Source organism: Nelumbo nucifera, chromosome 2, assembly GCF_055504915.1.
Source record: "Nelumbo nucifera cultivar China Antique chromosome 2, China Antique-T2T, whole genome shotgun sequence".
NCBI classification, from domain to species: Eukaryota; Viridiplantae; Streptophyta; class Magnoliopsida; order Proteales; family Nelumbonaceae; genus Nelumbo; species Nelumbo nucifera.
Genome location: NC_142650.1, coordinates 102,729,757 through 102,742,874, shown reverse-complemented (window position 1 = coordinate 102,742,874; position 13,118 = coordinate 102,729,757). Strand labels below are relative to the sequence as shown.

General features: G+C 31.1%; 1 protein-coding gene across 1 annotated transcript; it reads left to right on the top strand.

The window, feature by feature from the left end:
* Positions 1-6,916: 6,916 nt before the first annotated feature.
* LOC104587488 (large ribosomal subunit protein eL21x/eL21w) lies at positions 6,917-9,912 on the top strand. The gene is made up of 2 exons (XM_010245117.3): positions 6,917-7,208; positions 9,407-9,912. Exons 1-2 carry the CDS (start codon positions 6,972-6,974, stop codon positions 9,662-9,664), a joined length of 495 nt encoding a protein of 164 aa, XP_010243419.1. The 5' UTR covers positions 6,917-6,971; the 3' UTR covers positions 9,665-9,912.
* The last annotated feature ends 3,206 nt before the right edge of the window (positions 9,913-13,118 follow it).

Below are 13,118 nucleotides of genomic sequence, written 5' to 3'. Positions count from 1 at the left end.
CTAACCCAAGTATCTAAAGTAGATTGTTCAAATAGAAATCCACTCATCGTTAAGCCTAAGAAGAAAAGTAAGTTGTAAGTATATGAATCATAATTGGGTCATCTTATAAATATGCATAGAAATTGCTTCTTTTTATTGCAAAAGACCCTGAAAAGAAAAAAAAATAATAATAATAAAAAGAGGAAAATGATTCACCTTCAGAAGCTTTGCAATTTAACTGATTGGAACTTGGAAGCATCAATTCCCAAGTGAAGATTGAAGAAGACATGCTTTGAGCACTTAACTTAGAAATATACAATAAAAATAGCATCAAGGACTGCAACCTTAAAGTATAGATGCATTTGAATTACACTTCAGGAAACTTGAGATTTGGGAATTCTTATGATATTTATTAGGGGAAAATCTATGATGCCGGAAAGACATCATAGCAGAGGTCTTGACCAATCACAACCCTTGGGGAATATGGGTGAAAATCCACTTGATCGGTTTCTACTTTTATAATGCCAGTTTATTGGTTGTAAGTTCTTCCCATGTCATGTCTTTCTAACATTATAGTTAAACCCATTAGAGCTTTAAATTGTAATCAAAATTAGAAAAAAAAATGTTATTTCAAGAGCCAATCATCACCGGGTAGTTTTTTCAATCAAAACCAAATAATGATGGCTAATGCTATAACAAAGCATCCAAGCTAAAATCTACATTTGCTTAATTAGGGTTTAGACATTGTGAAAGGTTTCTCTGTATAGATAAGAAATGCAAATCACAAATGGTTTCTTAAATAAATAAACTTTTCCTTAGGAAATTTTTTTTGGTCATTTACTCAAGGAAGACTTGTCTTCCATAATGAATAAGTTGCTTTTCAACCACGAGAAAAAGAGATCAAAATTAATATAGAACAAAAAGAGTATGGATAAATGGTTGAGACAAAGGTAAGCATGATAATAGAGAAAAAAAAACTTCAATAACCAAAGAATATAAATAACTGCATCTATTATGAGGAAATTATCTAAGAAACACTTATTCATGTGCAACTAACAAGGCCTTGTTTACAAATAAAGTGAAAGGAATTGGCTGAACTAAGTTGTTGACCCAATAAACCATGCAAGGTTGAAGATGAAAGAGGTTTTTCATTTTTCCTTCTTTAAGCAAATATTAGGATATTAGGAACAAGGGTAAAATATAAAAACCTCCCATCAGGTTTTACTTTCACAAAAACCTCTCCTATAGTATTGAAGAAACCTGTTATTACCTCCCTTAATTTTCTTATTGTCATTGATGGAAAACATTGGTCTAATGCATTAATTTTCTAAAACTACCCATTTTACCATTACATCTACAAATTTAAATATAAATTCACTAAAATACCCCCAAAACAATTTTTACCTTTAATTAAAAAATCTCTAAGTTGGATTGAAAAGAATAAGGTCCCATTTGGTTCACATGAATAGGGGTCTGGAATTGGAATTGGAATTGGCTATTTCAATCCCAATTGTTTGGTTGGGCAGAATCGGAATCCCATTCCAATTCTTGGTAGAATGGCATTTCCCTATATGAGGGAATGGCCATTCCCTTCCCTTCCCTAGGAATGAAATTCCATTCCTATTGATTCCAATTTTCATTCCCTTTTTTGTTTGAACCAAACGGACTATGGGAATAGACCATTCCAATTCTGATGTTGAAGGATTCGATTCCCATTTTGATTATGACTGTTAACCAAACAGGCCCTAAATTATTTTACTCTATAAAAACATTATGCCTACTAAAGTTTAGAAGGACAAATTTGTCATTTTAAATTATATTTAAAGATGCCCTAATAAGTTGTAAGGATGATTGCATAATTTTGAAAACTTCATTACTTCAACAAAAATGAGAGGGAGGTAATTGCAAGTCTTTGATAAATTATAGGGCAGGTTTTTTATAAAAGTGAAAACTCATAAGAGTTTTTTATGATTGTTAGAAGCTTTAGGATATATTTTTATATTTTACCAAAGCAACAAATTAGAATAGGGAAAATTTCTTAAGCTACTCTTATGGTTTAGCTAATTAACGAACTCTACCCTTACTGTTTACATATTGTGTTAAAGTACCTTATTGTTTATGACAATTGATATTGCTGTTAAATGCTAACGAAAAAAATGAAATGCCAATTTTCCCTCCACTTTTCCTCAAATTTTCAAAATAAAACTCAAAGAAAGTAGATCACTACTCCATCTTTGTCTTTGTTTTCCATCTCAATCTCTGACTTTGCCTCTGTTTCCATCTCCACCTCCAACTCTGTGTCCATTTCTGTTTTCCATCTCCATTCCCGATTCCATCTATGTTTTTGTCTCCATTTCTGATTTCGTATCCCATCTCCATCTTTGACTCTGTCTCCATCTCTATCCCCTTCTCCGTATTGTCGATCCTCGTACGGATCCAGTAAGAGATGGGCCAACTCTGCCTCATCTTCTTGGCAGGCTTCTTGATTCTAATTGTTTTGTGCGATGACATTGTCGATTTTGGGTCAGGGCTCAACGACAAAAGAAGCAAGAAAACCCTCATCTTGCCTTCTTATATTTGAAGCCTAATTGCAAAAAAAAAAAAACAAAACAGTTTTTTTCATTGTTTAGGTTGTGTTTGGTTGCAATGCAAATAAATTTGCACTGGTGCAAAACTATAGTAGTGCAAATGATTTAAGTATAAATTCTAACCAATTCTTGTTTCAAATTTTAGCTTATTTTGTTTGATTGCATTACAAATGAAGTAAATTAAGATGGTGTTTGGAAGCGTGGGTGTTTTTTGGGATCGATTTTCAAAGAAAAACGCCCACGCTTGTTAGACTCATTTTTCACAAAAAAAGCACCTTCATATGTTTGGTAGTGTTTATGCCACCACGTAGACAGTGAGCAACACAAATGCTATTTTGGTAAGGTAATTTTTATCACTGTTTTCATGTATGTGCATATACATGTAAGCGCCACATCATTCAACCATTGGGGGCAACGGCTCACCGATGCATGAAACATCAAATCTGACGTTTCATGCTACGGTTAGGATGCTTTTTATGATGCATGCCCATTTTTTAGTGTTTTTTCAAAAAAGGCTTGAACCAAACAGTCATGTAAGTGGTTGTTTGTGGAATCGCCTACGTGGATCCAACGTGGCACCATTTTTCAAAAAAAAAAAAATGCCCACACTTCCAAACATCCCCTAAGACATGAAGTAGAATAAAAGTAAAACCCAATTAAACGAGAATTACATAGTCGGTCCTTTCAATCCTTACACCCATCATTTATTATTCATGACACCCTAAATCGAATTAGGGTGACTTCAAAAAACTTGTAGAGAGAAGAAGCGATATTGAAATGTTTTGAATATTTGATGTTGGCCAATTTCCACCGAAAATGATTTACTATTGTTGGTCGGTTTCAAGATTTTACTGGAGAGAGAGAGAGACTAAAAACACCGTAAAAGGTTTTAACATAAATCAATATCGATAAAAGAAAGGGTATTATTGTTATTTGGGAAATTGTCTAAAGCTCACCTTGAGTTTTCAACATTTCTCTTAAACTCACTATAACTTTTCAAATTGTCTAAAACTCACCATGTCACTAACTTGACTTAAACAAACTAACGGGTGTTATACCATTTTAACCTTCATTTTAAAATATAAAATATATGCATATATTTTAATAATTAGACATGAAAAATAGGAAAAAGTTCAAAAAAATATTTTCAAATATAAAATACATAAAAGCATAAAAATTTCAAAAAATATAAAAAATTATAGAAATTGCAAACAAAATAAAAATTATTTTCAAATTATATAAACTATAGAAATTGAAAAACAAAATCAGAAAATAAAAACTGTAGAAAAAACACCAAAAGTTATAGAAAAACACAGAAATTGCAAATAAATAACAAAAAATACAGAAAAATTTATAGATTGTAGAAAATATAAAAATGTAAAAAAACAGAAGTTATAAAAAAACATTGGGAATTATAATAAAACACTAAAAATGAAAAAAAAAAACATGAAAACTAAAAATTGAAAAAAGACCCTTTTCCTCTAACCCACCATCCAAGGGCAATTTGATTATGAAAATTATTATTTATGCTGATTTGGACACATCTATTAAGAAACATCAACAATGCACTAACAGAAGGTAAGTTTTGGAAAATAAAATCTTAAAGACATGGTGAAGTAAGAGCAAATAGGATAATTAGTTATTGAAAAGAGTTAACTTTAAGATATTCAATGCATTCAATTATCTCTCATTAAATCCAACATTTAAGGTATTAATTTGCATTCACTTTCATAGAATCATATATTTAAGGCTTCTTTGTTTCTTCTCATCATTAAATTCTATAATCAAATACATACATAAATTAATAATTTCAATAACATAAAAAATTATACTTTTAAAATCTACCTAAAAAAATAGTGTTTTCATCTAGGTAGTGGTAAGAAATTAAATCATTTGGGTCAAAGGGGCCAATCCATGTTGCCACAATTAAATAATAAATTCAAAAATATATAAAATACAAAGAATATAAAAATTAAAAAAATGAGAATCTTTTTAACATTATATATTTGACATATTAAACCATAATAAGTATGATAAACAATGCTTTAAAAATTGACCCGAAGGCCGACCTGCTTTTGCCTTTGGGTCACAGGTCACCAGTTCGACTGTCAAGGTCAAATGAGTCAAACCATTCTACCTCAACACTATGTGTGTGTGTGTGTGTGTGTGTAAAATTACATATTTTATCAATAAACAGTATTATTATGTTTTACATATATCATAGTTATGTTTTACATATATTACATATATGCATTATGTTACATTTATTTGTGTTTTTTAATTCCAATTTCAATTTTTTATTTATAAAAATATTATAAATTGCAATTTGGGGCCATTTTCACAAAAATAGCAAGGCAAGGCGCATAATGGCCTTAGGACGTATAGATCTTGAAAATTTACTCAAAAAAAAAAGATAACCCCAGTCAGACATTGGAGTGCAAAGTTATGGCTTCCAAAAGTTTACACATAATTAAGTGCGCAACCTGTGACTTGGTTAATGGGTCGAACGAGTCAATGGTTGAACCACACCCAAGTTAGACGGTTTTTAACAAAAAAGGAGAGTTTCAACAGAACCCGACCTAGAATCACGGCTGAGTGATGGTTCAAACGGTTCAATTGACTAGGTCAACAACAAGTTGAAAACATTGACGATAAATAATAAATGTTTTTATTAATGATTGAAATGAAATGTAAAATTTAAAACCAATTAAAAGTAAAACTTTTTTTCCTATTATCTCTCATTAAATCTTATATTTAAGATATACTTTTCTCATCATTAAATTGTACTAATTAAATCCACAACATTAATTTTAATAATATAAAAATAAATATTTTTAAAAAATAATTTAAAAACAAAACCATTATCTTCCCTCTCGGTGGTGCGTAAGCAATTTAACCATTTAGAGCCAAATCTATTAATAAATAATGTCATAATTAAATAATAGAAAGTTAAAATAAATAAAATATATAATACAAAAAAAAAATAAAAATAATTGAGCATGTCATTAATATTGTATATTCATTATATTGAACAAAAATAAGTATGAAATGTAAGAAGTATTTTTGTAAATGATAAAAATGGAATGCCAAAATTAAAATCAACATAAAATGAAATTATATCATAGTCAAATAATAAAATTTTTAAAAATAGAAAGTACAAAGAATCACAAAAATACATATTATAGATAAGATATAATGTTATATATTTATAAAGAATAAAATATTGGATACATATATAATATTATACATTCATTATATTAAACAAAAATAAATATTATACATAAGACATAATTTTATCAATAATGAAAACGTAATACAAAATTTAATGTCAACCTAGAAATCAAGCTATTTTTATTTTTGGGTCATGGGTTAGTGGTTTGGGTCAAATGGATTAATTGATGATATAATAGTTAAATAATAAATATTTAAAAAAATAATAAAAAGGTACAAGTAATCAAAATAATATATAAAAAATTATATATTAATTATGTCAAACAAAAATTAAGTGTGATAAGTAAAAATTATGTATATAATGTAGATAAAATATATAATTTAAAATTGATCCGAAAGCAAAGTTATTTTCTTATTAAATGGTGGGTTAATGGTCCAACTTTTCAAAGAAACTCATGATGTCATAATTGATTAATAAATATTTAAAAAAAAGATAGGACACAAAAGATAAAAAAATTATAGAGTTTTGTCAAAGACATTTTGGAACATTTCTAATTTTATATAATCATCATATTAAATAAAAATAATTGTTAAAATAAAAGTTAATTTTATTTAAGATAAAAATGTAATACAAAATTTAGTAGTAGTAGTAATAAATTAATAATAATAATAATTTTTATTATAATTTAAAATTTCCACATGTGCATATTTAATACAAATATTTAAGTTTATTTTATATATATTATTATTTTTATTAATTTTCAATTCATATCCTAACTATCATATATCTAAAATTCAAGTAATTGATATGAAAAAAATTCATACTTGTTACTGTTTAATTGCTATTATATATAATAAAAGTAATTTAAGAAATTTGCCTATTACAATAGCATAGTTAGATGATATCCTTCTTAATCAACGGCTCCGATCAGGTAATCGACATTGATGTTTGAGTGGGTGGGTCATCTCACGAAGTAATAATATCAAACATGAAATTCAAATGAGAAGATATTGTTCATCTAACGGCGTATGTGCATCTACTCAAATTGATTGATGTTTTCTACTGTAGGATGTGAAACATGGTATCATGAGTGCGCTGGTTAAGTCATTGCCACCGAAGGCGTAACTTAGAGTTCAGTCTTTTAGAGCCGGCCTATAAAGGTGAACAACTAGGGTTTACATGAAGCCCTAGACGGTAGTTCATTTCTTGCCGATAGAGAGAGAGAAGGGAAGATGCCGGCGGGTCACGGTCTGAGGTCTAGGACGAGGGATTTGTTCTCTCGGCCGTTCAGGAAGAAGGGATACATCCCATTGTCGACTTACCTGAAAACTTACCGCATCGGAGACTATGTGGACATCAAGGTGAACGGAGCCGTGCACAAGGGCATGCCCCATAAGTTCTACCATGGCCGCACCGGGAAGGTCTGGAACGTCACCAAACGGGCCATTGGCGTCGAAGTCAACAAACAGGTTGGTGTTCTCTACTCTGATTGATCTCTTCTCATCTTTACTTGCCCAATTTTCTGGTGTAGTTGAAGGATTGCTTGATTTAGTTCTGTTTAATGGAAGTAGTAAAGCATATTTTGGATGAAACGGGTAGGCGTGGTCAGTATTACAGTGGATGTTATAATGGGTTGAGCTTCGTTTGGTGATACGATAGGAAGGAGGAAAAGAAAATAACATTTGATTTGTATAGTATTTGGGCATTGAATTGAAATTGGTTTTGTCTATCGGGGTTGAACTGTATTTTCTGGTTCTGATGAAATGGGTGTTTAAGCTTCATATGGTAAAATTGTCGGTCAAATTTTGGTTGAAATGAGTATACACTGAAAACTAGAGATGATGATATAATGAGTTTTGCTACATTTGGTAACTTGGATCTAAACAAGTAAAGAAAGAAAATTACATTTTGGTTAATTAGCTTAGCAGATAGGGAACCATTCTGCCGACGTTGGAACTTGGAAGTACTGTTTGTCTGAATGGGTGCAGGTGGGGTTTGTAGAATTGAACAATGGAAACTGTTATTTGTTTCTTGTGCTGTCTTGATTGGTTATCTGTTTTGATTTGTTTATTGTTTACTTAAATGAGTAGAAGCTAGACCCAGAATATAAATGGTCCTTTTCGAGTCAATACCTTTGATTAATTCTTATTAGTATTCGTGGGGAGCAGTGGATGTAGAATGACCTTTTTCTTTGGCGATTAGCTGTTGTATTTCTTTGAATCTCATCCAATCTGATATGTTCTATGGGCATTTGTACTTCTCTATTATGTCTTTTTTTCCTATTTTATTCTTTATTTCAGCACTTCCATATTGACATTTGATGCATTTGTTTTTTTTAGAACAGAGGAAATTCGTTATTTGCTCAAGTCTATTAAAAATGTACTTGAATTTTATTAAAATGTCTTGAAATTTTGTGACTCTGATTTGGTTTCAAGGCTGTAACAACCTAACAGGAACATAACTGTACAGTAAATTATGCAGCTGAGCAATGTACCAGCCCATGTGTTTGGTTGCATTAATCCTATTTCAGAACTCCATTTGTCAGAAGCCAATCTTTTATTAGCTAGAAGTAACTATACAAAATAGTTGACCCCATATAGTTGGGATATGGCATGGATGGTGATGATGATGATTAAATAACCATACAAAATAAATAGAAGGTATCCTAAACTTTGACCCAAAATGGGTAAGTAGGAGATGGTCCAGAAGAACATATGAGAATAGGAAAATTGGTGATTTTTATCAGTTAGGAAAGAGCCAGTCGTTGCCTTTGAGAGAACTGGGTGAGCTTAGTTCATCCATGCCACTCAGCTTCATTGCAGGCATACATAAACTCCCTTGGTAACTCATCAAACTCAGCAGAAGAGAAAGAGCTTCTCCGCACTAACTCTTTTGCAATAGTAAGGGTTTTACAAAAGTTCTCTTTCTAAAACAGTAATTAATATTACAATTGAATATTTGGTCATAGAAATCATAAAATATGTGCAAGGAAAAAACTTAGGAGGGAACGAGTGAGATAAAAATACTTTAGTTTTCTTAATAATATCTAAACGTTGGATTTTTATTGAAATTGTGGAATTTTGTCAGAATTCTGGCTCCTCTCTTGGAATCTGCTTCATAACCCAAATTTAAAAGAATCATTTTGGGACATATGTTCTGCTGTTTGTGTAAGGAAGTTACTTCGATGGCCTATTATCCTTCTTCTCGTTTGCTTGTGCTGTACATGGTAAACAACCAAACATTTTATTTGGTGGGCCTTATCCCAGTTAACTATTAGCATACCAAATATTGTTGTTTCATGCATTGTTTAGTTTAGCAACTAATGGAATGTTTGTGGCCTCCCATGGGATGTCTGAATGAAAAAACTACATCTGTTGTAACATTAATTAGTTTTAAATGGTTTGATACAAGTTTTAGGTGATGATGGATGAGGCCAACTGGCAAGTACATGTTTGATACTTGAATAAATTCTGTTGTTCATGGTATTAAGGAATAAGTGTTGAATGTTTATGCTATTTGATCTTTAAAGTTAAACAGCATCAGGTGCTCCTTTCAATTATCTTTAGTTGTGCATTTATCTGACATCAATCCATCATTAGCCAATCTGAACAAGCCTTTTCCATTGCAAACATACTTGCATTAAACATTGGTTGTGCATATCACCCAGGTGGGCAACAGGATAATTCGGAAGAGGATTCATGTGCGTGTGGAACATGTGCAACCTTCAAGATGCACAGAAGAATTCAAAAATCGCAAGTTGCAGAATGATCAGCTGAAGGCCGAGGCTAAGGCCCGAGGAGAGGTGATTAGCACAAAGAGGCAGCCAGAAGGACCTAAACCAGGGTTTATGGTTGAGGGTGCCACCTTGGAGACTGTCACCCCCATCCCGTATGATGTTGTCAATGATCTCAAAGGAGGATACTAATTCTTGTCATCATCACAAAATAGGTGGTCTTCAGGGATTTTGGTTATCTACTGGTTTTGTGTTAATTGAACCTTTGGCAATAGTTTTGTTTCTTGTTGAGGTTTCCTGCTATTTTTGACTCAGAAAAGACTTCTCATACTTTCAGTATTAGGTGCAAGTTCATTCATTAAAAGATTTTGAGGCTTGTCATAAATTATGCGACTCGGTTAGTGTTATTTTAAGTGTTGAATGTTAGTGTTATTCATATACCATGCCTTTGTCAATGCTTGTTTCCTTGGCCTCACGTTGGTTGGGGGTAGGGGATATCATCCTAAGATTTTGGTGGCTCTCTCTTTCTCCCTCTCTCTCTCTCTCTCTCTCCAATCTTTTGGAATTTGGACGTAAATGCATACGGTTGCTTGGTATTGATCCATCATGTCACATTCAGTGATGTAAACAATTTCTCAAATTTAAAGTTGTCACTTTTTAATTATATTATGTGTCATTAAACTTTCATGATTAGTAACTGTTAGTCTGTTACAACATATAAGTCTGAGTAAATTATCAAAAAAACATATAATATTTTATTAAGATGAATTAAACCCTGGTCAGTAGTTTGTAAGACCAAAACCCTCCCACCATGTCATAACTCATAATGGCACTTGGTTTTTATCTAATATATTATTTTTCTTAGTGGATGTAATATATACTTAAATTGACAATCCAAATTTATACATTTATAAATATTAACACAATTTATAATTATGTTTTGAGAATTAAGATATAGGTTTGCACATTTTAGTTCTTCCATTATTTTTAAACAGTTACCAATCGTATCCTGATATCTTATATTTTTATGCACAAATAATCTAATAATGGAAATATAAAACAAGTCTTTTTTATTAATATAACATAGTTTTTGAAATTCATATAAATTTCATAGTGTATGTCAGTATGTGTATCCATATATATCTCGAATTTGGATATATTCAATAAGTCTCTTAAAATTACTTTTCCAATACTGTGTTCGTATACTTGAACCTTAATTTGTGCGGTATATAGATGAATTGGGTCATAATCTGCCACCCCAAATATGCAGCAAGCAACATTGTAGTGAAGCCATATATATTGGATATAAGGTTCAAATTTTGATACAATACGTACGGGCGTATTGTATTGTATCTTTTGGGTTTTGATACATTTGTGTACAGGTGTTTCTATTTAACTCTCCAAAAAAAACCCATGTTTCGGTGTGTATCGTCATTGAATCATATCACCCACCCTTCATCCTTCATCTTTTTTCTTTTTATGCGTTAAAAGCATCTTACTTTTGGATAGGCTGTGATTTTTTTCGTATTGGATTCACATCAGGTAATAAAGAAAAAAAATTAATTATTTTTTTATTTATATAAAACGCATATAAATACAAAATATTATATATAATATCTATCTATATATGCATTATTATATAATTTATAATTGAATCTGGATATTATCAGATTAGATAGAGTTAATTCCGCATCTAATCCAATTATTAGGGGGTGTTCAGCAACATGGTTTATTTTGCTTTTCAAAACAGAAACCATCGCCATGCCAGCAAAAATAAATGGATGCATGATGCGTCCAAGCTATGGGCATCCTTTCTTCTCTAGCAATGACAACGGCTTCATTTGTTACAAAAGCTTCAACTAAATTGTACATGTTATTCTAGTTGATCTCATATCTGAAAAAATAATATAGTAGCCATTTGTCTGAATTCGAATTTTTCAATTTGACTTTAATCTTACAAATGCTATTGAATTTCTGAGGGTTTTTTTTTTTTTGTTTAACTTATTAACTAGCAGAGGGGCCCTCTTTCACAGGGGCTGGAATAGAACCATCAACTTGTCAATTCGTTGACTCGGTCTTTAGCTAAAAATCATTGAATCGCTCAATGACCCATTGATCTAAGCAATTGAATTATTGACCCATTGACCTGTTCAATGGTTTTTGGCTGTTTTTTAATTTTTTAATCGGCCATCTAGGCAACCGGTTCCGTTTTATACTAATCTCGGTACGTAATAAAAAATCGTTGAATCAGTTAACGATCTATTGACACAGGCGGTTGAACCATTGACCCGTTCAATGATTTTTGGTCGTTTTTTTTTTTTAATTTTTATTATCAGAATGGGCCATCCGTTCAATCTGAACAGTCAAACCATTGACCCAAAAACCGGTGGCTAGAATGGTTCCATTTTCAACTTGTATTAGTCACATGCTCAAGTGACATAACACGTATGGTAATGCTTAATGGATCTCACACACTCATTTTTTTGCATGTAATTTTTGTTGTCAGAATGGGTCGTCCGTTTTTATTTATTTTTAATTGGAAACTGTCAAGGCAACGAATTCCGTTTTACCCCAATCCTGGTCCCTAGGCAAAACCATTGAATCAGTCAATGATCCATTGACCTAAATGGTCGAACCATCAACTCATTGACCCGTTAAATGGTTTTTGGCAGTTTTTTTTATTTTTTTAATTTTTGTTGTTAGAATAGGTCGTCTATTCAAACTGGACGGTCGAATCATCGACCCGAAAACCAGTGGCCATAATGGTTCCATTTTTGGGTTGTATGAGTCACACGCTCGAATGACATAATATGTATGATATTGTTCAATAGACCTCACACACTCAATTTTTTGCCTGTAATTTTTGTTGTCAGAACGGAATGTCCGTTCAAACTGGGCTCTCGAACCGCTGACCTGAAAATCGGTGGCCAAAATGGTTCCGTGAATTTTTTATTATAATTTTTTGATGCCAGAACAGGCTATCCGTTTAAACTGAACGTCCGAACCGTCGATCCAAAAACCGGTGGCCAAAATGGTTCCATTTTCGGGTCGTATGAGTCACACTCAAATGATATAACATGTATGGTACTACTTAATGAACCTCACAAACTCAGTTTTTTGCTTATAAATTTTGTTGTTAGAATGGACTGTTTGTTTAAACCGGATGATCGAACCGTCGACCCAAAAACCGGTGGCCAGAATGGTTCTATAATTTTTTGCTTGTAATTTTTGTTGTCAGAATGGGCCATCCGTTTGAACTAAACGGTCAAAGAGTTAGTTGTCAGAACGTTATTAACAACATTTATTAATAATAGTAAGTAATTATACTATTTAATTAAATAATCATTAATGATAGTTTTAATAATATTATTTAGTTATTTTTAATATAACAATAATTATTAAATTTATGAATATTATTTATTAACAATATTCATTAAATTAATAATTACCAAAATTAAATTAAATTAACAGTATTTATTAGTAATAGTCAGTAATTATAATATTTTATTAAATAATCAATAACAATACTTTTAATAGCATTTTTAATTATTTTGAATATAACAATAATTACTATTTATTAACAGTATTTATAATTTTAATTATATATTAACAGTATTTATAATTTTAATATTTTAATTATACAATA

Bases quoted from the DNA above. Each gene is read 5' to 3' on its own strand.
- LOC104587488 (XM_010245117.3), top strand. From the start codon at position 6,972: ATGCCGGCGGGTCACGGTCTGAGGTCTAGGACGAGGGATTTGTTCTCT. The intron at 7,209-9,406 runs GTTGGTGTTCTC...CATATCACCCAG, and splicing joins GCGTCGAAGTCAACAAACAG to GTGGGCAACAGGATAATTCG.